The 25,352-nt window shown below is 40.7% G+C and overlaps 1 protein-coding gene across 1 annotated transcript in view; it reads right to left on the bottom strand.

The window, feature by feature from the left end:
* LOC109470055 (spermatogenesis-associated protein 5-like) overlaps window positions 1-25,352 on the bottom strand; it is a 28,765-nt gene that overhangs the window by 1,104 nt on the left and 2,309 nt on the right. Inside the window, 17 exon segments of the mRNA XM_019768832.1 lie at window positions 1,025-1,189; window positions 5,351-5,477; window positions 6,251-6,330; window positions 6,758-6,811; window positions 8,714-8,923; window positions 11,160-11,297; window positions 12,691-12,731; window positions 14,669-14,727; window positions 14,847-14,905; window positions 16,080-16,205; window positions 16,956-17,079; window positions 17,626-17,682; window positions 18,308-18,437; window positions 21,259-21,490; window positions 21,492-21,892; window positions 22,380-22,438; window positions 23,972-24,266. Coding sequence (XP_019624391.1) covers window positions 1,025-1,189; window positions 5,351-5,477; window positions 6,251-6,330; window positions 6,758-6,811; window positions 8,714-8,923; window positions 11,160-11,297; window positions 12,691-12,731; window positions 14,669-14,727; window positions 14,847-14,905; window positions 16,080-16,205; window positions 16,956-17,079; window positions 17,626-17,682; window positions 18,308-18,437; window positions 21,259-21,490; window positions 21,492-21,892; window positions 22,380-22,438; window positions 23,972-24,266 — 2,357 coding nt within the window.

Raw genomic sequence — 25,352 nt, forward strand, 5'->3', positions numbered from 1 at the left:
TTTTTTTTTAGAAATCAACAGTTTGCATTATGCTAATTAAAAATCCTAACCAATAATGTAGGGAATAGCTAGCCAACTGTTGTAGTCTTAGTTGTATGTTACTTCATATTATAGTTATATCAATGTAAATCATTGTTTTCCCTTGTGTTTCTCATTCTTTCCCTGCCATGTCGTAAAATGTGGTGAAGCCATCGCTGTATTTGCTCCAAAGCAAATATTGGCCTTTCTAGTTTTGTGCCCTGTTTCAATGTTCTTTTGTTTTCATTATTTGCAATTAGACTTCGGGCAGGAATTTTGTACTCTTGTTAAAGACCATATGACACCAAAAAATATCTGCAAAATAAGTACAGTCAAAAGTGTACAGTCACTTGAAGTTGGTTTTAATTATGGTGACACAGAAATTGAGTTTGTACGACCTTCCTAAGTGTATTTTTGGAGACGCTCCGGCATGCTTCCCAATCACCCGCCATGGGCATCTCTTTTTGTATCTCTGTTTTATTTTTGCATTTCTCAGTACTTTTTCCTATCTTTGCATTCCTGTGCTTCAACACAGGGTGATGGCAGCTCAGGAAAAAATACAGAAATGCAAATAAAATATAGAAATGCATAGAGATGTGATTACTGGTAATTGAAAAATGTTTTGACAGTAACCCTTTTGTTGTTAGGCCACACCAATTTAACTTGTTGTTTCTCTTTTTTTTCAGAAAGGATTAGGAGCGACAGGGCGAAATTAAAAACAAAACAGGCCAAGGCACTCCATGATAGCCTGAAATGTTACATGAAGCCATGGAGTGAACATACCAGGCTGGTTTATAATTAAAACAATAGATTTTGAACTTTTAATGAAACAAAATTGCATTGTTACATTGAAAAACTGAAGAACTAGGAAGAAAAGGACTTTTTTCAACCGTTGGGGCCAAATATGTCTTTCATTGAGCATTTTGCAGTTAATTTAGAACCCCACCCCCCCCAACTTTTTTTTTTTTGTCAGCATGACTACATTAAACTTGTCAGCATTTCTCACCTCTGCTCCAGAATAGTTCTGAGTTTTCTGCACGAGCCAGTCCACATCCAGGTCTGGGCTGACTGGCATAGTTTGGAATTGTATCTTGAGGATCTCACGTCTTGTGTCGGCATCAGGCAGTGGTATGTACAGGATACGATCAATTCTTCCTGGTCTCAACAACGCCTGCAGGAAAGGACAGTTAGTATATGTCTTACCAGTATTTTCATTATCATAATTTATGTGATCTCAACTTTGAATGGCAGGAGCAGTGGCTTTAATTGGACAATGCTGCTTCTGGATCACAAACTTGGGACTTCTCCATGCCCGTAGCCAGGGGTTCGGACACCCCCCCCCCACAAGGCTCAAAGGTCCGCTTTTTGGTCCACTTTTGTATCTAAAGGTCCAAGATTTTTCTTCAAAAGATAGACTGATTCAGCGAAGCTGGAATTGTAGGAAAATGGCTCACTTTGCCATTGAATAAAGTTATCTCTGATTTTTTGTTTGAAATCCTCTAAGAAACGCAGGAAATGCCATTTCAGAAGGTTCATTTTTCAAAATTTCCGGGGAACATGCCCCCGGACCCCCCTAGGAACCTCGCGCCTACAACCCTCGCTGGTCCCTCAAGCAGTGGGAAGAACCCCCCATTCTAAATCCTGGCTACGGGCATGTTCTCATAGTGATACTACTTATACTGAAGGGTTTGGGGAAAAAGCTGTCCAATCTGGACAGTGGGTGAAAAGTGCAGTCCAACCTTTTCTGTGTGGGAGAGCCTAGGAAAAGTTTTTTGACCTGGGAGGAGACCCTTAATTTTTAACCCCATCCCTCGACAACTGGTCCTGCTGCTGCTATATATAGTACAGTCCTTAAATAGACAAAAACAAATTGTGATTAAAGTGGTATTGACTATAGAGTTATCGTTCAAGCCTTTCAATGATGTAGTTAAGTATAGACTTGCTTACATGAAAAGGTTGGTTTGTTTTCCCCTTGACCAGACTGGACTTCTTTTCTTGCCATCTGGACTGGACCACATTTTCCACCAACCCCAATTGTACATATCTCAGACAAAAGTCCACTGACAAACCTGTTGTGATGGCCATCTCTTGTACTGTCTGCTGTGTGAACTTTATAATTACATGTATAATATATATCTTATTCATCAGGAACGTTGTGCAAAAAGGCATTTCTTTGTCATACCAGACGTTTCTGAGTTTCTGTGGAAGCCAACTCTCAGCTTCCAAAGAATAAATACAATGCAATTATGTGCAAGCTTCCCCTGTGTGCTGTGTGTGTATGTGTAGGGGGAGGGGGGTAAGACAGTTTTGACAATGGAGGAATGCTCATTGCTGGGTGTAACTTCCAGAGGTGGTCAAAAGTCACAAAAGTCCTCCTACTCAGCAGGAGGCAGACAGAAAACATTATTATCAATCAACAAATCAAAGGTCAAGTAGGACTGCTACCAGAGCTGTCAGTATTGGTTCTTCAAAAATTTCTTAGGTACTGCTGAGGTCCAAAATACCTAATCCCTAAGTACCTGGTACTGTACCAAAATAATTTCACAATAATTATATTTTTATTAGTGACCTAAAATGCATAAATAGCTGGTCCCCCATATGCATGGGTCCCAATGTAGGCCTCGAAATTAAGTTTTCTTCCTACTGTCCCAGCACTGTCCCAAAAATAAATTCCAAATGTCCCAAAGTGAGGCTGAACTGTCTGAACCTGTTGTTTGGGGAAGTATAGTATGACTTTAACTTGAAGTCAAGTTTATTTTGCTTATGCTCACTCCCAGGCGCACTATAATTGCAGAGTAGACACAAAATTTGGGGGGACTTTTCCGGATCCAACAGCTGGGACGTGTGCCTGATAAACAAAAGAAGGGCTGACATTCTGATGTTGATTATTTTTCTATTGTCCCCAAAATGTCCCAAAGTGTCTTATTAGTTGTCCCAGCCTAAATTTTAGTGGTCAGTGGCCATTGGACCACCTTTAATTTTAAGTGTGTTTGTTTTACAGACTGACAGTGTACTACCCCAAAAGATATCAGCTATTCTCCCTATAGTTGACACTTTCGTCAGGTTTTGTGGCCATGAGGGTACTATAATTATATTATATTCAAAGGTAGAAGAAAATATCTTAGCCCAATTTTGTGTAAGAATTCTCCATAAACAACCTTTAACTACCAAGTTTATTCAATTAGGCCACAGCAAGTAATTTTTATGGATGACATCAGCGCGGGCATTAATTTTTAGATTTTGGATTTATAAAAAAAAAACAAGAATTTTGTTGCCTTCTGACAGTGGTCACCATGCCGAAAATGGGCAAAGATGTCTGTTGCCATGCCGGAAGGTGGATGGCAGATAACTAAAAAGAGAGGAGACAAGAAAAGGCTCTAATTTAATGTTTTGTTTCTTACTTTGATGCTGGCTGTGTATATGTGATGTTCTCACTGAATCAAAACCATTTGTACAATAATTGAGTCAAAATTTTAAAATATAGGAACCTTGTTTTTTTTCGTCCTGCTTTGTTTTTTTTCGCCCGCTCGCATTAGATTTGGAGTCTGCTGAGGATGCCATCCATAAAATTAACTTGCTGTGGCCTTAATAAACTTGACAGTTATGAGGTCTCAGGGTTATAATGTTTTGTCATAAACAAACAGTAGCTAAACTGGTTTATTGAAAATTATAAAAGGGACAGTTCTTATAGAGCTATGTATATAATACATATGTCATTTGTGCAAATAAAAAAACATTGGCGGACAACACATGAATTATAAGAGATGTATTGAAGTTTCCTGCAGTACCACTGTATCCTGCTAGGATCTCTTGTCTACGTTGTAAGTATGACCACCTCAAAACAATGGACTTCCATTGGGATTGTGACTCTTATGTGCTTTGGGTAAACTAAGGATATATAGGAAGCAAGAATGGTATACCGGTATATGTGCGGTACCTATCATACGCTTTGCATAATCATATTTGTCTCATTGATTATGAAAGTAAGGTAGTAATCAGTATACTTTCATTCATGGTTTTCTCAACATACATTACAATGTACAAGAAAAAGTCCTATCCTTTGTTTGGCAAGGATTAATTTCAACATTTCATCATAACTTATGCAAATTACATTCACATTAACATAATATATGCATAGTGGTAATCATCTTTCATTTACTTACACATGTCAGAAGTATGAAATTCCAACCATTTACCAATTACATGTATTAGGCCATGCTGATTTGATTAAATGGATGACAGCTGTATGTGCATGAATTTTGGTCTGTTTCCCCGAAGAACGTTTTTGACCATACTGTACTGGTAAATCATACAAAGTAGCTGTAAAAGGAGCAAATATATGCTGAAAATTGCAAAAAAATAGTGCAGTAACAGGATCAGTTATCCTAAATTGTGTTTGAATTTGGTAAGTCATAAATTATAGCTTCTGTGATCATGATGATGAATATGTTTTGTCTTATCACAAAGGTCAGAATCATGAATGTAGATGTATGATTTAGTCGGTTTGTCACCATCTATATCACTATATGTTTATTGAGATACCTTGTCATCATGAAAGTTGATCCGATTTGGTAGTAATCATAGACTTTATTCTACTCAAACAAGGACAGAGAGATCAAATCTACAATGACAACTGTCGGATAATTAATGACCAATCACTTCCGAACGTAAACTGGCAACAGTTGTGGTTACAGACATGTGACCTTATTCACACAAAACTTTAAGGATACGTGATGTCAGCAATTGCTCAAATGGGTCATCGTCCACCGTCTTTATTGGTGGAGTGATGGCTGGAGTGCCCTGATATATGGCCTCCTATATACATTGTTTAGGCCACACCAATTTAATTTGTTGTTTCTCGGATTTTTTCAGAAAAAATATGAAGCGACAGGGCATAAAAAAAAAGGTACCCCATGATAGCCGGAAATGTTACAATATGAGCCATGAAGTGAACATACCAGGCTGGTTTATAATAAAAACAATAGATTTTGAACTTTTAATGAAACAAAATTGCATTGTTATGTTGAAAAATTAGGAAGAAAAGGACTTTCTTCAAGCAACCGTTGGGGCTAAAATATGTCTTTCATTGAGCATTTTGCAGTTAATTTAGAACACCAAAAAAAAATTTTTTTTTCAAATCAGAAAAAAATGGACAGGGCGATCCGAGAAGCAACAAATTAAATTGGTGTGGCATAATAATTACATTTGCAAGTTTATGCTCAGAAGTAATTGGTCATTAATTATACTGATAAAGGCGACAGTGGTCGTTGAAGATTTGATCTCTCTGTCCTTGTCGTGTTGGAATAAAGTTAAACATTGCACTCTGGGATACCTTGTCGATCATGTCCGGACGGTTGGTGGCAGCCACGATGGTGACATCTCCCAGTCTGTCTACTCCATTTATCTCTGTCAGCAGCTGTGCCAGAACACGGTCTGCTACACTGTTTGCCCCACCAGAGCTGCAGGGACAGACAATACAGGGTTCTTCGATGAAGGTTAGACATCCAGGTAATACGATACGCCAAAAGTTTGTGCTTATAAACCTGCATTTCCCCTCTGATCTCTCAGTCACTGACGAAAGCTAGTGGATACTAAGCTGAAACGTCTGACGTTTTCAAAATCATATCCAGTTGCTTGAGTAACTGCTTTTTGGCGTAATACAGGGATCTAGCTAGCGCGAAGTAGCGTAGGGGCCCCCTACGCTATAATTCTGACCCCCTACGCTAAATCCCCCCCACGCTAATTTTCAATACAACATAGGGGCATTGTGTCTGTATTTCTTTGTTCAAGAATGCCAGATCAAATGTGAAAAATTACCTATCAAGGATACATGTTACATACCTTAAAAAAACATTTTTTTCCCTTTGGGTATCCCTCAAATGGCCTCTTTTTTAGCTCAAATTTTTAAAAGCTCCGCACTGCAGAAGGGGGGCACATCCCCCTTCCGCCCCATCCCCCCTCTCGGTCGCTTCGCTACCTCAACATGCAGCCAGTGCCACTACATTAAAACTAAATCCTAGCTAGAATCCTGCAATATAACGTCACTTCATGAGGGTATGCATGGGGGGTAGTAATTACGAATTACACAAAATTTTCACTGCCGATTACGAATTACGTTGAATTCTCAGCGATAATTACGGATTACATTAAATCATAGGGTACTTTATGGATTACATTTTACGTTGCGTATTGGACTCGTAATTAATAATCAGAAGAATTGCATGTCTCTCACCTCCCCCTTGACACTGCCAGGGCATCGATCTCATCAAAGAACACGATGGATGGAGCAGCAGCACGCGCCTTACGAAACACCTTGGGGGGTGGTAAAACGATCTTTTAAGTACATAACCCCTCTTCGATCTTTAAAACAAATTTCACAACAATACACCCATAGCTTCTTGAGCTATCGTGCTATACTACAAACAGGCAACATGTACTAGTATTACATACAGATGTCATGTACAGGTATAAATGCCTCCAAAAACATACTGTAAATCACTTAATGTTTGCAGTAGCAAGAGTACGGTCTGAGAAACATGGACCTGTTCACGGAATTATACATTCAAAGTGGCAACAGGTCTAGCAAAAAGAATGTCGGTGAAATATTTCTTCACGGTAATGATACATTTGCTGTACAGAAGTGACTGCAAAAACCATGAATACACAAGTATCGTGGATAAAATAGTGATTTACAGTAACCTTCTAGGCAAAGATGATAAATACCAGGCATGTTCCTTACCTCCCTCACAGCCAGCTCCGACTCTCCCACCCACTTACTGAACAACTCAGGACCCTGGGCATGGAGAGACATATTATTAGCCAATTAGACATCTAAAACTTCAGGTTGATAAATTTCGTTACCACCCATGGAAGTGAAATAGAACAGAAGGATTTATTTATTTATTTATTATTAAGTTTTACCACGTACAATATGCACTGTGGATGGCATGGTGAAACAGGTGTTTCTGACATGAAACTCCTTTTCAAAGCCGCCATACCAATAAAATGACAAAACAATACAAAAAGTAATCAAATCACATAATACAATTTGAGAAACAAATAAATAAACTTAGAACTACAAGACAAGTCAACTTATTAACATTGTGAGAGTTATTGTTTTTGTATAGAGGATGTTTTTGTTGTTTTAATATTTCTGCAGTTTCTGTGTGTTATTCCACACATGTCAGAATGAAGTCTGCTATGTTTGATTGCCTTAATTGTTAGTCACACAGAAATACAAACTATAATTGTGATTGGTTGGATACTGCTAGTCATGCATGTTATTGTTAGCAGCATGTTCCCTAATCATATCTTGGCTTGCCATCTCTTCACTCCAGATGTTGAAACCTGACTTAAAAGTTTGACAAATCACTCCTAGTGTCTGAACTATATCATCAGCTTCTAGCATCTACATGAAGGAACATTACTTGCCGACAGACCTGTTCTGCTAGTAAGGCCACACCAATTTAAATTCTTGATTAACGGATTTTTCTAGGAAAATAATGGAGCGGGCTTGCGAAAAAAAATAGCAATAGGCCTAGGCATCCTATTATGGCCCAAAATGGTACGATAGGAGCCATGAAGTCAACACACCAGGCTGGTTCAAAATTTAAACTATGAATTCTGAACTTGTATCGATACCACTGCATTGAAAGATGGAATAACTGTAACAACTAGGAAGAAAAGGTCTGGACTGTTTTCAACTGTTCAGGGCAAAATATGAGCATTTTGCAGTTGATTCTGAATTTTTATTTTTTTTTTTGCAAATCAGAAAAAATGAAGCGGGCGAATCCGTTAACCAAGAAATTAAATTGGTGTGGCCCAATCTGGACATTCTGAAGTGTCGACCTGAACGCTATAGAGGGAGTGCTATACCACTCATGGTCTGTCACACATAATTGTTTTCAATTCAATGTCGCTAATTGAACTTGTATTTTCTATCTGACTTTAATGTATTTCAATTTTACAACTGAATCGTTGTGAACATACTAGTATTATGAATGATTATGCTGATCGCAATAAATTTGCTTTTGACTTTAGCTAGTGTAGAAAATGTTTTTTATTCTTGGCAGTCAACTTCTGCCATATTGCTTTATCAATTAAGCCTTCCTGGTGTGACTTGTGATATAGTTAATGTCATAATAAACCATTACTATGACCAAACTAAATGCATTACTGTACAATGTTATAGAATGTAGATTATATACTTAAGAGAGATCTGTGTAGGCTTGTACAAAACCTATTTCCTTACTTCATACACTTGAGCACTGTAGAAAAATTCATATTCCTAATGCGACTTGACAAACCTTCCATCGAAAAACATATCTGTTCCTTTATCCCTACTATAACTGAAAAGCGAGAAGTTGAATTTATGTAATGATAGCTAGTTCTATTTTGTATGTATCTTTTCATCATGTCTTGTTTTGACCTGTACTTAGCCTAGTGTGGCAAAAATATGCAATAAAGGTCTTCTTCATTCATTCATTCATTCATTCATTCATTCATTCCTTCCTTCCTTCCTTCCTTCCTTCCTTCCTTCCTTCATTCCTTCATTCATTCCTTCCTTCCTTCCTTCCTTCCTTCCTTCATTCATTCATTCATTCATTCATTCATTCATTCATTCATTCATTCATTCATTCATTCATTCATTCATTCATTCATTCAATGTTCACAACCAAGTATTTGTAGCTTGTACCTTAACAGCTATAAAGTTGAGTCCACTCTCTGTTGCTAGTGCCCTGGCAATGAGAGTCTTGGAGCAGCCGGGAGGTCCGTACATGAGGATGCCGTGGGGAGGCTGGATGCCCATCCTCTGGAAGGCCTCAGGGTTCTGTAGAGGCCACTGCACCGCCTGCTGCAGCTTCTGTTTGATCACAGCCTGGCCTCCAATGTCAGACCAATGCACCTGAAGGAGGAAAATTAGCAACTTCTTACACAAGGCAATATGCCTGTATAACGTAATCTCCAAGCAGATCCCTCTCGTTTGCCAGGTTGAACCAGGTTGCCCACTACAGCAAAACTTAGGTTGCCCATCAGAATTTTAGGTTGCCCCACCTATAAGTTACTACTTTCCTCAAATTAAGTCTTTAGCCTTTGACAATATTTCTAACAGCCTTTAGTTAACTGATACTAGTAATAGCCATTAATACCTAAAATCAAAAAGCATCTGCCGGATACAGTGGTGCAAGCCAAGTGGGCATGATTTTGGGGGGTTGGGGCATTCTTGAAATTCAGGTAGCACACTGGGCTACCTAGGTTCAAAAATAGGTTGCCCCAAGTAAAATTTGGTTGCCCGGGGCAACTGGGCAACCAGGTATTTTGCACGCTGCGTCACCATGTCTTGTGAGAAATGTTGAAATAAAAAGAATCTCTGATTCATCATCTTCAGTACTGCTTAGCCTTCTAAAAAGAAGATTACTAGCAGCTGCGCCTTAGTACTGTGTGCAAAGTGCAAACAAAGGGTAAGGTAGGAATGGACGTGGACAAGTGCAAGGACAGGACAAGTGAAATCAGTGGTGCTAGTGTTACACGTATTTACATATGTACAAGGACCGGGAGGCAGCTCAATGCAGCGAAGCCCGTCCCAGCTCTGCTTTGAACTGGGAGATGGACTTCGCCTCCGCCACACTGGGCTCAAGTTCATTCCACTCCTTGATGGTGCGAGGGAAGAACGAGAGCCTGTAATACATGTAGTTGTTCTTACTCGCGATGGTCTGCAGCTTTAAAGCGTGATTAGTGCGGCGGGAGCATCGAGCTGCCGGGACGAGGCACGAGGTGTGGGGGACAGAGATGGTGTTGTGCAGGACTTTGAACATTGTGGTCAGTCTGGCCATTTTGCGGCGGTGTTCAAGTGACTGCCATCTCAGGTTACCTAGCATCTCTGTTACAGAGGCCGTGCGTCTGTAGTTGTTGTATACATACCTGATTAACGTGTTGGGTTCTGTAATGTGAAAATGTGAAGAGGTCTAGCAACCTAATACTGTAGGACTGATCGCTTAACCCCCAAAATCAGCCGAAAAACAATCTGGTCACTGTACTGCAGTTTCTTGCTGAAGTGTCAAGGCAGGTATCGGGATTGAAACTACAGTATCTGGGGTTCCAGCCAGGTCCTGGTGAAAAGCAGGAAAACTGATCATGACTCATGCCACCAGGACACTTTGCCATTCTCTTTTTTTCTTTTGGGCCACACTGATTTAACTTTATGGATGACATCCGAGCGTATTGATTTTCTCCCGTTCTCAAAAAATAAAAATCCTCCAGAGGCTCTGGTCTGGGTGCCATCCTCCATGGTAGCTAGTGACAACAGCGAGCTGGTGGTAACTATGGAGGATGGCCCCCAGGCTGCCGAAGCTGCACCGAACTCAAGAACTCAGTACAATGCCAACTCTTAAATGCTGCAAAAGGCCAGCATGTGCCGGCTTGTCGTAAACATTGCTACAATTGTAATACCACAAATTCACAATACCAGCTTTGTATTCCTGAGGTTTAGCAGCATTTTGGGGGGCTGGATTTTTTTTTATTCGCCCGGGCACTAGTTTGTGGGTCCATAAAATTCAGTCAGTGTGCCTAACGTTACACTTTTGGTCTGAAAACTGAAAAAAAAAGTTATAAATGAAATTTCAACAGTGGTGTATGCCAAGGGGTGAATAAAGTTCTGAGCCCAGACTGGAAGGAGGCACAGTCCCTCCAGGATGTCATCCATAAATTAAGTCAGTGTGGCCTTAGCTAACGTATTAAAAATGTCATGACACAAATCAGTTCTGCTCTTCACAAGGACTTTGGGACTTCTGGTAACTACATCATCAGGTGGGGTCGTGTGGTGCAATGGCAGCGTGCGCGACTCGGAATCAAGAGGTCCCGGGTTCAAGTCCTGACATGCCACCGATCTTGTGCCCTTGGGAAAGGCACTTTACACGACTTTCACCGCTAGACTCAAGTGAAAATGAGTATTGTCTGTCCAATATTCATTTCTACGTGCGGAACACAACACCAGCAACAGCTGCCTCTGTTCCGCATGTATTGCATTGTTGCAATTTCAATAAATCAAATCATGTACAAGGATAATAAACACACAGGTAGAGAGAACTTTGTAATCTGAAAATTAGCATCATGTTTGTATGATTGTTGAAAAATGTGCTTACTCTTGGCACATCAATCATGACCTCCCTCATGGCACTTGGTTTCACTTCCCTCAAAGCAAAGACAAAATCTTCCAGGGACACTTGGACAGTTTGAGCCAGGCTGCTGTCACCACCTGCAGTCTCTGTGTACTCGTCAACCTGCAAGTACACAAAAGTACATCTGTGACCAAAGCAGCTGAACGTGAGCTCAGGAGGGTGATGAGAGATGCCACCCACCCATGTCAACAGTTCCTAGAGCCAGGGAGGTTGTCAACTTACCAACTATGATGCCAAACACTCAACTAGAAGGTTCTACTGAGTCGTACCAAAAGACACAGACAATCCTTTATTCCCAGAACTCTCAAAATCACGCAGCAGTTGTAAATTGAGTTTCAGACTCTTCTTCTGCAGATTATTTGGATGTGAACTCTTAAAATTGTATACTCACGTCGCCACAATATGTGTGCTATATTTTAATTGATAATGACTTTTAATAATGCATTTTATCGTTGAATTTTAAACTGTTGTATGTTGAATTCTAGACTTTTGTAAAATCACAACACAATTCAGGAGTTTCTCCTGCCATTTTGTTTTATCAAATAAAGTTTAAAGACATGTTCAGTTCAGAAAACCAGAAGTTCAGATGCATTATCATAACAAGCCACCAGGGGGCGCAGTATCTTATCATTTCGTGGTCTCATAAATACCAAATATCAACACGATCCATAAGACTTGAATTATGCACACACACACACACACACACACACACACACACACACACACACACACAGAGTAAGCATAAATCAAAGTAAACATTGTTTAGGCCACACTGATTTAATTTTAAGGATGACATCCAGGCCCGCATTGATTTTCGCCTGATCTCAAAAAAAAAAAAAAAATTATGTCCTCCGAGGCTCTGGCCTGGGTGCCATCTGCAGTCCATGGTAGACAGAAACAATAGAGAGCCGGCAGTAACTATAGGTACATGTATATATAGAGGACGGCACCTAGGCTACCAAAGCTCCAGGACTCAAGTACATACGTGCAGTGCCGATTCAAAAATTCTGCAAAAATCCAATATGTGCCGGTTTGTTGTAAACGTCGCTATGTGCTACCACAAATTCACAATACCGGCTTTGTATTCCTGTGGTTTAGCAGCATTTTTATTTCTGGCCGGAATTTTTTTCTTCGCCCATGTGCACTAGTGTGGGGGGTCTTTCTGAAGATGTCATCCATAATTAAGTCAGTATGGCTTTATACAACAGTAATCAAGCTATCTGCTATCAAACCTGCACATCTATAGTGCAAGCATGTCTAACCACCACAAGGTCTGGAACAGACAATAAACTAGCTAAATTTCAGGTAGACTATGATGATTTCTGCATGTCTGCCATGTAATATTATCCATCCTCAAATACTGTGACTAGAAATATTGATAATTTCTATTCCCATGATAGATTACAGCAGTTGGTGTCCCAAATTATCCTTGCTTTTATGCCACATGGTGCAAAACAACTTCAGTCATACAATGCACAAGCAACTGAAATCTTACCTTTACTCTTTCTGTGTATCTTCTGAATGCCTGGAGACCAGCTGTTGAAATATGTAAAGAGGGTATTCAAAGTTAAAACTTCTGTTCCAACACAAAGAAATTCTCTCACCTAGAGCTTTCAACCAGTCGCTCTGGTCTTTCTCAGTAGACTGACCTAGTGAGACTAGTCAGGCCAAACTGATTTAATTTTATGGATGACATCCTCTGAAGACCCCCAAACTAGTGCGCGCGAGCGAATAAAATAAAAATCCGGCCAAAAATAAAAATGCTACTAACCCACAGGAATACAAAGGCAAAGCTGGTACATGTAATGTGAATTTGCGGCAGAACTGCGACAGAACATAGCGACATATACGACAAGCCGGCGCATGCTGGCTTTTTGCAGATTTATGATAACACTGTACGTATATGTACTGAGGTCTTGAGTCGTGGAGCTTTGGTAGCCTGGGCGCCATCCTCCAGAGTTACCACCGGCCCTTTACTGTTGCCATATAGCAAGCTACCATGGATTTTTTTTTGAGAACAGATGAAAATGCGCGTGCGGATGTCATCCATAAAATTAAGTCCGTGTGGCCTCACGTGGCTTCTCTGAAGTCAACATTTTTTCATTTGCCTGCTTGCATAATGTGGTTTGGGGGTCTTCAGAGGAAGTCATCCATAAAATTAAGTCAGTGTGGCCTAACAGGTGTAACCCTGCTAATGAATTCAACTGCTTATTTGCTGTCTGGTATGAACCGGGTCATAATGACAGACATTTCAATTTCATATCTCCTAATTTTATTGGCTAAATAGAATAATCAAGACCCATGATAGCATTGGTCATACAAAGTAATTAAAGTCAATGAGAGCACACAAACTGATATGAAAATATTGTTAAAACTTTGCCAGCTAGCTTAAAATTTAAGACACTGGATCACAAATTTACCACCAATTAATTTCTATTCTTTGCAACATGTGATTCATGATATGGATTATGAAGCCTGTATTTATTTTAGCTTTCTGAATTGCAGATTGTTTACATATTTTTCTGTAAGCTAAAGTATTTCTTGGTTGCAGGTTGGCCCTGAAAAAACAGACATTAGGCCACACCAATTTAATTTCTTGGTTAACAGATTTGCCCGCTTCATTTTTTTCTGATTTGCAAATAAAAACAAAAATTCAGAATCAACTGCAAAATGCTCATATTTTGCCCTGAACAGTTGAAAACAGTCCTTTTCTTCCTAGTTGTTACAGCTATTCCATCTTTCAATACAGTGGTATCATTAAAAGTTCAGAATTCATTGTTTAAATTTTGAACCAGCATGGTGTGTTGACTTCATGGCTCCTATCGTACCATTTTGGGCCATAATAGGATGCCTAGGCCTGTTTTTATTTTTTTCACCCGCCCGCTCCATCATTTTTCTACAAAAATCCGTTAACCAAGAAATTAAATTGGTTTGGCCTAAATGTACTTTGACATATGCTTCTGACTGCAGCTGTACTTTTCCATGTACAGTCAAACCTGCTCCAGGCGACCATCCAGGGGACCGAAGAAAAGCGGTGACCTTGGACAGGTGGTCTCCTTAAAGAGAGTCGCTTCACAACATGACCGAGACATTGAGACTGGTTTCCAAGTCGCGATGTTTTAATGTCCAATGCTGTAAGTGTAATCTACAGTTCTGTGGTGAATGCATGTGGGGAGGGTGGCACATGGAACAACTTATAGAACAAATCAGTTATCATCAATAACCAATTAAAAATGATGTGGTCACCATGGGCATGTATCAGGCCTTGAGCGGACCCAACTCACGGTGGTTGCAGTCGCATTAGCCAGGTGGTCACCTTGGACAAGTCGCTGAATGCTTGCGTCAATGGGGAAAATTTTTGGAACCAAGAAAAAGTGGTCACCATGGCCAGGTGGCCAGCTTGAAGAGGTGGTCACCTTGGCAGGTTTGACTGTCCTATCAATACTGAGCTGCTACATGTACTTGGTTCTTACCTTCTTTACAAACAGCTGTTAGGTCAGCTCCTACATAGCCATGAGCACTGTCCGCAATGCTGTGGGGGTAAGAAGGTACCGAAAACTGTCATCAACTGATCATTTTCAAAAACAAGATACAAAAACCTTAACTACCACAGAATAGCAAAGTTCTTTTTATCTAAAAAAAGTTGGTCACCTGGCAATGTTATCTGGACTGAGAGTATGAGGCATCTTCCTCAGCAGGCAAGACAGAATCTGATGAGTGGAAATAAACACACTGTCAGGGATGCAGCAATACTGAAAAAAACACTAGAAAGAAGACATTTGCAATATACCGTATTGCCAAAATACGTAATTTGGCTTTCATTTTTATGTACACCTTTTTCTTCAAATAATGCCCATCTGCCGAGAAATCAGCAATAACTGACATGCTTTCACGACTAATACAATATGAGGGTTCGCCAAGCCAGTGTCTGGGTGATTTGTAGTCAATCACTAACTTCCAGACAGTAGAATTAGGACCATCGCACACAGGGGCATGCCCATACTCTGTTTCAAAAGGTGTGGTGGGTTCTTTAAAGTGCATGGGGTGCAGCTCTCCCCAAACACAGGACCTCCATTTTACGTCTGAGGGACGTCACTAATCGTAGCTAGGTACTCATTTAGACCTGTGAGCGAAGTGAGGAAAGTTGTGTAAAGTACCTTTCTAAAGGGCACAACGTCAGGGCATATACATGTTGGTGGAATCGAACCCAGGACCCATGGATTCTGGACCGAATGCCCTACCATTACGCCACACAACGCCACAGCATCTAGTAGTCCTGCTCTTATATCAAAGATGCACACCTTGTCCAGTGTAGCTGTGTGGCCCGGGGACTTGATTCGGGTCATACAGTTACACTTGACAGGCTGCACATCTTGGCTACAGAGCAGGACTACTTTGTGAGCAGTGTGAAGCAGTTATACATGTACATAGGGCCCATCAACCCTCTCTGAACCATGACGATGGTAGATTCCATCCTCCAGACAATTTTGATTAACTCCTGACACCACCACGCTTCCAGCTTCCGGAAAGTCAGTGCAGCGGATACTACATCTCATGAAGCTTAATGAGACTGAAAATTCATGGTAAGTTCCTTTCTTGTGTTGGAACAAAGCTTATTAAAGTCTACAACTAATACGTTCTGGTGCAGAACTGTAGGAGCCCAAAATATACATGGTACATTTTTAGTCTGAAAACAACAAAAATCTCAAAATTCAATCACTTAACTGAAAAATGCCAAAAATGTCACTTAAGTCCTATGGGCATACATGTATACCAAATTTCAAGTAATTTGGTTTTAATACCAAGGCACATGAGTTATATACACACTATTTACGGGGAGGATGTAGGACTTGGGAACAGGTTTGGTAACAACTTATGACTTACCTCAGCCCTTTGCACGGCATTGGGGATGGGGATTTCTACCTCCCTATCAAACCTTCCCGGGCGGCGCAAGGCTGGGTCAACTGCACCTGGCCGGTTGGTGGCAGCCAGCACAACCACCTGGCCTGGCTGTACACAGGGAAACATGTGTCACTTCATTTGTACATGTTTTAAAGTAAGGCCACGCCGAGTTAATTTTATGGATGACATCCTCTGAAGACCCCCAAACTAGTACACGCGGGCGAATAAAAAAAAAATTCTGGCCAAAAATAAAAATGCTTCTAAACCACAGGAATACAAAGCTGGTATAGTAAATTTGCGGCAGTACTTAGCGACGTATACGACAAACCGGCACATGCTGGCTTTTTGCAGAATTTATGAATCGGCACTGTGCGTATGTACTGAGTTCTTATGTCGTGAAGCTTCGGTAGCCTGGGTGCCCGGCTCCATATCGTCACTAACTACCATGGACTACCCAAGCCTAAAGCCAGGCAGAGCCTCGGAGGATGTGATCTTTTTTTTTTTAGGGCAACAGGCAAAAATCAATACGCGCGCGGATGTCATCCATAAAATTAAGATGGTGTGGCCTATTAAAGCAGAAAACACAAGCATAATTTCATGATGAATCATCCTACACAACACCTGTGAGTGAAGTGAGGAAAGGTGTGTAAAGTACCTTTCTAAAGGGCACAACATCAGGGCATGTACATGTCGGTGGAATCGAACCCAGGACCATACACATCCATAAAGATGGCCCCCAACAACCCTGTGCTATCCATGAGAGGCTGTGAATAGTCCTAACTCCCTAGAATTGGACACTATTTCTGACTCAACAACATGACGACCACATGGTTAAAGCTTGACAATGAAAGTACCTACGAGCCTTATACCATCCATCAGGGTCAGCAAAGTAGCAACTACTCTCTTCTCCAACTCTGACTGGATTTTATCCCTCCTTGGGCAAAGTGCATCCAGTTCATCGATGAATATAATACATGGTGCTCTGGGAAGGAAAAAAATACTAAATCAAAATAGAGATAATCTTCAGGGGAATGATACACACACACACACACACACACTCAGTCACACACACACACAAACACACACATACACACACACTCAGTCACACACACACACACACAAACACACACACATATACACAGTCATACATACATGTTAACAAAGACACACACACACACATACACATGCAAACATACACATGCACACGCACACACACACAAATGCACACACGACACACACACACATACGCACTCACACACACACACACACTTGGTCACACTCACACACACAATCAGTCACACACACTCAGTCACACACACACACACTCAGTCACACACACACACTCACACTCAGTCACACACACACACACAAACTCACACTCAGTCACACACACACACACAGTCACACACACACACAGTAACACACACACACACACACACACACACACACACACACATACACACTCAGTCACACATGTGCGCACACTAAACAATATCTCCATTTTCATGGAGGTAAATAAGTATTAAACCTGTCTTCAGCTTGTTGAAAGATATCTCTGAGTCTGGACTCTGTCTCTCCATAAAATCTGAAACAAAGAAAGGTAAATGTAGCAGAGATCTCTGTCTGCTGATGACACAATGAAGTATCATAAAAAGATAGTCTAGCTGATAGATTGGCAGTGTTGAACACTAACTTGTACAGAATGGTACAAGGGACAGGAATCATACTATGTCACACTGTACAAGGGCTCGAAATTCATTTTTGGGAATAGGTACACTGGTGCACCCAACCTAAAATATTAGGTGCACAAAAAATCTTTGGGGTGCACCTGACCATGTACATGTACAATGTAAAACAAAACCTATAAATCAGCTCCTCTTCTGAGCTTGAATCTGAAATGGAAGCTAAGTTCAAAATCTTACACAAGCACTAAAATTTTATTCTTTTTCTGACACTTAGATGCCAAGAATATCCTGTATACTACATATATTAGACATTTGATATGCACAAAAATACCTACAAAAATATTTGAGTGCACCAGTGCACCCAAAGAAAAAAATTGGGTGCACAGCTCCAATTTTGGGTGCACTAAGGTGCACATGCACCCAGTATTTCAGGCCCTGCTGTACAGAAATTCACCATCATCATCAATCACGACAATTGATCATAGAACAGCCTTACTCAATCGATCATAGAACAGTCTTACTGACTTGCAGAGAACTTCTGGCCCGTTGATAGTGATAAAGGTTGCCCCAATCTCAGCAGCCAGTGTCCTGGCCACCATGGTCTTGCCTGTCCCTGGTGGGCCAAACAGCAGAACTCCACTGGGTGGGCCCACTCCTAAAGACACAGGGGTCGAAATAGATTTTGGAGTCAACTTGCACTGGTGCAGATGAAAAAAAGAAATTACTTGCACCAAAAAAAAAATTGTTTCACCCCCCAAAAATAATAGGTACACAACCAAACGTACATGCAGTAACTATAATCATAGTGTCCAATATTTGCTTACACTGTTGTGAAGATAAACTACTAACCATGCATGGTACAATGTAGCAACTTAGATAGCAACCTTCTGTTGATTATAAAAAAATGAATAAAAACTCCCCGGATTCTGTTTCTCTTACCTTTCCAGTTTTTTGTTGGGTATATTTCTATGGGTAGTAGTCAATGAACTTACAATGTACTTGCACCAGTGCACATTGGTAAAAAAAATTGTTGCACAGCACCAATTTTACCTGCACCAACTTGCACATAGAGGGGTATTTCAACCCCTGCTACAGGAACAGATTACAGGGGGCATGGGGGGGGGGGGTCCCCGACAACACTCTATGCTGAATTCGGAACCCTCTCCATTACGCGTTACGGTAAATTCCAAGTGGCTACAACGCATTACATAGAACTAAAACGGCGAATGCGCTCACTGCAAAATGATCCAATTATGCTCTACGTTACATTAGAGCAGTCCCTCTACGTAGAATTAAAATGGCCGATTACGCTCTACACAAAAGAGCATGCGGGCCCCATTACATGTACATCTTAGGCCACACCACTTTCATTTGTCAGTTCTTTAATTTATTCATTATAAATATGAAGCAACAGGGTGAAATAAAAAACACCTATGAAGTCAACATACATGTACCAGGCTGGTTTGTAATTTTCTTCAAACAATGAATTTCAAATTTCTAATCAAACCACTGCACTGATAGATGGAAAAGCTGTAGTAAGAAGAGACTTAATTCAACTATTTGGGCCAAAATATGAGTCTTTTGGAGGTGATTCAGAGGCTGAAATGTTTTTTTTTTTGCAAATCAGAAAAAAATGAAACTGGTTTATCCATGAAATGTTTTGTTTTTTTTCGCAAATCAAAAAAAAAATGAACCGGGTTTATCCGCGAACCAACAAAATGTCTTCTACGGGGCTGGTATTTTCAATTTTGTTTTTTTTGTCACCTAAGGTACAACTAACAAACCTGGGGTGCTCACAATCTTGAGGGGTCCGGGGACAATTTTGGGATTTTCAAGCCTTTAAAAACGCAATTTCCCACATTTTGAGAGGCAAATTCTGGTAATTATGTGTGGTTGTTGGTGGTCCTTTGGATGGTTTTTGCTTTTGCAAATTTTGTCCATCAAGATGGATTGGTTTAAAAAGTTTTCCATCGTCAGGCCACGCCAATTTAATTTCTTGTTTCTCGGATTTGCAAAAAAAAAAAAATTTTAGGTTTTAAATCAACTGCAAAATGCACAATAAAAGATATATTTTGGCTCAAAATATTTGAAGAAATTCCTCTTCTTCCTAGTTGTTAAAGTTTTTCAATGCAACTTTGTTTCATGCACATTGTTTAGAAATAGAAAAGGGTCGTTATAAGAATGTACCAGCCACTCAGAGACGCTGTCCTACATGTAAACATACTGTTGAAGATGAATTTCACTTCTTATTATCTTGTCCCATGTATACTGAAGAAAGGTTGACACTTATGAATATGATTTCACGTAACTCAAACATTACCTAAGACAAGCTCAGATACTTTTAATTTACTGATGTCATATCCTGAACCAATATCCTTGTATATAGGCCAATTCATATCCTCTGCTCTTCGGAAAAGAAACAATATCATCTGTGACACCTTGAACTGATGTTAACATTGTATCCATGTTCCATATATATTGTATAATCCATCACGCACAATTATAGGGTAGCGTTAGAATAAGGTATCTAGAAGTAGATTTTAGTTTTGTTGTTATCTTTTGATTTAAACACTTGCCATACATTGTATCCATTGCAATTGTTGCGCAATAAAGATTGATTGATTGAAAGATTGATTGATTGTAAAGTTCAAAATCTATTGTTTTAATTATAAACCACCCTGGTACATGTATGTTGACTTCATAGCTGTCATATTGTAATAATTTGTAACATTTCCGGCTATCACGGGGTGCCTTGGCCTGTTTTTCTTTTCTATTTCGCCCTGTCACTTTTTTTTATCTGAAAAAATCCGAGAAGCAACAAATTAAATTGGCGTGGCCTCACATCACAAATTTCCTCCAATTGACAGAACACGACATGAAAGACAGACTATGTACATTATTTGTACATTGTGCTTGGCCATTGTACTGGGGAAATTCTCTTCCTGGAAGCTCTTATTGACAAGCACAACAAAAAGTGGACCACGGCTTAACGTCCCCTAGCCTGGTGTCCAGCCTTGTTAGCTCCCCAAGATCCGCTCCCCGCCAACAAACATACACAAGCCTTTAAAGCATTGACTTGCTCAGATTTAAGCTACGTAATGCCGTCCAACTCTTCTAAAACTGACACGATCGCGCAGTCCACACAGCTGTCACACTGTGCGGCAGCCATGTTGATGATAGACCTCGCCTTGAAAAGACCCTATTTGAGTAGCCAATCACAGCGCTTGCACCTATTTTGGGCGAATACGCCTGCTGAAATCGTTTGAATGGTAACGGCGCCCAGTCTTATTGGCGGGGAGCGGACTAAAGCTAACAAGGCTGGACACCAGGCTATAATGTCCCATTGTAAGGACTGCAACTCTTTACAAATATTATTCGTGAGACAGTGTCACTAACCACTGGACTATGAATAATGCCATATCTCTGTTCTTACTTTATATACCGCCTTGCTAAGAGTGAGAAACAGGAATCTTTACCCAGACTTCTGAAGGCCTCTGGACAAGTCAACGGAAGCTCTACCATGTCACGGATGATTGACAGCTCCCTGGACAGGCCTCCTATCATGTCATAGCTCATCCCCTCCTGTCCATCATCTTTTGTGGCTCTGTCACCACCTGCGTCAATAACTAGTTTGGTTTCTGACGTGACATAGTAGAAAGGTCCGTGTGTTTTTCTTTGAATCATTTCTTCTTTCGTTCCATCTGTGTTTTTGCTGAGCAGAACCATCAAATTCTTCACACTTCGCAGAACTATCGTTGGTGTTTACCTGCTCACAAAGTCTTTCTTCATATGTCATTTCTAAGTTTTGTACTAAAGGGTCACGGTGGGAAAAACAGTCAGTCTTATTTTCTGCAAAAGTCGGCTCAGATTTTGCATTCAGGTGTCCATCTTCTAACGTTAACTTCCCCATGGCACCTGGCAATGTGGTATTTTCCTCACTTCCCTGAGTTTGCTCTTCCACAAGAGAGGACTTTGCCAGGATGTTTTCCTCTGGACATCTGTTAGTCTGGGTTCTGCCGTCCACACCACATGTTTGACCCACTGTGAGGACACATGGCTTTCCATAATAAGCCAGCTGTATGGAGTTCCCAGGGATGAGAATCTGCAAACCTATAAATAAGGTCAGATTGATAAAAAAATAAACCTTCCTGACACCATGAAAAAGACGACACAGTAAAAGCTGTAATTATTTTCTACTTTTGAATCTTGAGCTCAATTAGTCATAACTTGACAAGTCATTTTATTAATCGTATTGCATAATTAAGGGTTAATGACCGCCCCGAGGTGTATATGGTGTCATAAAGCCTGGTCATTTCCTATAAAGCGAGAAGAAGTTGACCAGTCTCTATATTAGCTCAGTGACTAGAACACTTTGTATTAGCCTAGAATAGTACCCTTGTATGTTCTTTATGTATGTACGTCTAAGTCAAGTAGTGAATCTTTTGTCACCAATTTTCTATATACGTTTGTTATGTGTCTGTTATATCTGTTATATCGGCATCATGAATGTACAATAAAGGTATTTCATTATTATAACCACTGATTGAACCATGAGTGAGTGCTAGTGAACAAAAAAAATTGTGATATTCATATTTACCTAATTGCTGTCTGCAGTAATCTTGGAAACATCTCGTTTTCTGGAATTCCATATATTTCCTGATGGGAATATGTCATCCAAAACATGTTACACAGCAGTACAGACTGTTCAGCCAGCAAATTATATAGTCAGCATTTTCTGAATGAATTCACATTAATTTTCTCCTATTCACTGCTTCGTGTTTGAAATAAATGTTACATGTACCATTAAACTTTAAAGATTTCAATCAACTACAAAATGCTCATTTTTTTTTAACCGAATTTAACGTCTTTATTCCCCAACCGGGGGTTAGACGTGCTTGCACCAGATACAAGTCTTTTTTGAAGCAATATTTTAACGGCTGGATGCTCTTCCTAACGCCAACCCAAATCTTAGTAGGGCCCAGGAACCCTCTACAACTGAGGGGGGAAATGCATGCGTGTTAAGTGCCTTTCCCACGGGCACAACGTCTGGGTGCATGTCCAGACATGTCTGGGTCCAACCCTGGGGATTGAACCTGGGTCTTCTTGCTTGACAGTCAGACGCTCTATCCACTACACCACACAGACGCCACCATCATAATTTGATTATTTTGGTACCAATAGTTGAAGGAAGTTCTTGTCTTGCAGTTTTTCTGCAGAACTCTGAGGACCTTGAAACTGAATGAGGGCCTGCATGCCCTTTTTCGTTAACCGTTATGGGCTATTTTAATTTACCGTTAATCGTTGCCGACCCGCTCTAATTCAACGTTAAGCGTTATCGGTATATTCATCGTGAAGCGTTATTGGTCGTTTTAATTCAACGTAAAACGTTATTTGTCATCCTAAATTCAGCGTTAAACGTTAATGAATAATTCTTCAACATTCTAAATTTCCTGGGGGAGCATACACCCCCACCCCCCTAGACTAGCGCCTTCGGCGCTCCCCTGGTAAAACTGGGCGGACGGAAAAAAGTCAAGCTGGGTAGAGCCCTGGCCGACGTCGACTCGGACTCCCCTTTATTTGTGGACGCACTCGGGGGCCAGGGCAGGTGGGGAACACAGGGAACACATACCTTTATTGCATGCTTCATCACATGTAAGGTATACGTAATTTTGTCAGTGATCACCTTTTCTCAGAAGGCGAGATACCAAATCCAGTGCAGCTCGAAAAAAAGCCTGTCAATTTACCGTTAAGCGTTGCCGACCGTCCTGAATTTACCGTTAAGCGTTATCGGCCCTGCTGAATTTACCGTTAACCGTTACCAGGACCCCCCCATGCAGACCCTCCTGAATATGTAAAAGAGTATTGACAATCATAAGGCCACATCAATTTAATTAATTGGTTCTCCGATTGGCCCACATCTTTTTTTCTGACTTGCAAAAAACAAACAGATTTAGGTTCTTAACTTCAAAATGCTCATAAATTAAGAAAGCTCCTTGTCTTACTAGTTGTTACAGTTTTTCCATAATAACTCGTTTGAATTATAAATCAGTTGTTGATATACGTTGACATCACAGTTTCCAAGGCTGTTAGGTTTGGCTTTTTTTCGCTCTGTCACTTCATTTTTTTTTTTAAATCTGAGAACCAACAAATCAAATTGGCGTGGCCTAACCCCAGAAGGGCACCACCTACCTTGGTTCCAGATGAAGCTCTGCCAGAGGTAGGAAGGGTCCCAGCAGGGGTTGAACCAGAACTATAGCACCAGGGTCTGCACCACAGTTCACCCGTAACCCCTCACACAGCCCAACACTGGTGAGGGAGAGGGGGGGCCCTGGCCAGGCTGTGCCCACAACTGCCCTGTTGGTCTTCACACAGGAGATCAGTACTGGTCTGCCAACACACAGCTTACACAGCGCCATAGTGGTTGGACTAAGATGCACAAGTTCCTGTTGTGTACTTTGTGGCAGCTTTGGCTTTTCAACATCAACTAGAATGATACAAACAAAATTTTTAATAAATTGTCATAATCATGAGTAGAGTAGAGTAGAGTAGATGTCTTCGGCCACGTAGGAGCTTGGGTTCCAGTTTAGGCCGCTCATCACTTTATGAGTATGAAGAGAGGAGACAAGAAAAGGCGTTTTGCTTCTTACTTTGAATTTGATGCAGTGATAATATTGTGATGATGGCTGTGTATTATCTATTATAAGGTGATGTTCCCACTTCCCACTGAATCAAAACCATTTGTACAATAATTAAGTCAAAATATGTAGGTAGGAAAAATATATAGGAATCGTAAGTTAAAAATATGTAGGAATCTAGATTTGGAGTCTGCGGAGGATGTCATCCATAAAATTTACTTGCTGTGGCCTTAGCAAACTTTCCATGGTGGCTGGTATAGAACCGTAGCCTGGGTACCATCCCCAGTAGTATATTCACAAACTCTATAACTGGGTCTGGACTTGCACACATATAAAACGATTGGTCATGACGTCACGTAATGAGCTAGCCCGAGCAGCGGGGCTTCATTTGACTGGCTGAGCCTCAGAGGCGATGGCCAATGGCGCGCCTGCATTATTCAAGTGATGTTTGTTGTTTTGTAAACACAGATCTTCGCGCGAGTGTTCCTTTTCTCGGTGCGTTCTTTTTTTTTACCGGTAGGACGCCCAAAACATCACGAACGAAATTATTCAATGCATCTTTTTGCTCATTTTTGAGCGACGATATTCCGTCTAAATCGTCCAAAACGGACGTGATTGCGAGGTCAACATCAACCTCCGTGAGCTGAGCGGCTTGTGCGTCAGCCATGTTGATGATTTATCGCGGAAAGACTGACTACGGCTATATCATGTGCGCTTTAGCGTTCGGTTCGCCGTCGGACATGTTGATGATAAGGCGTTCGGACGTTCGAACGGACGCTAACGTCGCCGTTCGGACGTCCGAACGGCCCTTACCTAATATGTACATACCCCAAAAAGGGCTTAGACGAGTAGGACCAATCAGCGCGCTCGTTCAAAATCTGAACGAATATTCAGACTCCAGACGCTACATATGTGTGCAAGTCCAGACCCAGTTA

This window comes from Branchiostoma belcheri, unplaced genomic scaffold (genome assembly GCF_001625305.1).
Source record: "Branchiostoma belcheri isolate BF01 breed outbred unplaced genomic scaffold, Haploidv18h27 scaffold218, whole genome shotgun sequence".
NCBI classification, from domain to species: domain Eukaryota; kingdom Metazoa; phylum Chordata; class Leptocardii; order Amphioxiformes; family Branchiostomatidae; genus Branchiostoma; species Branchiostoma belcheri.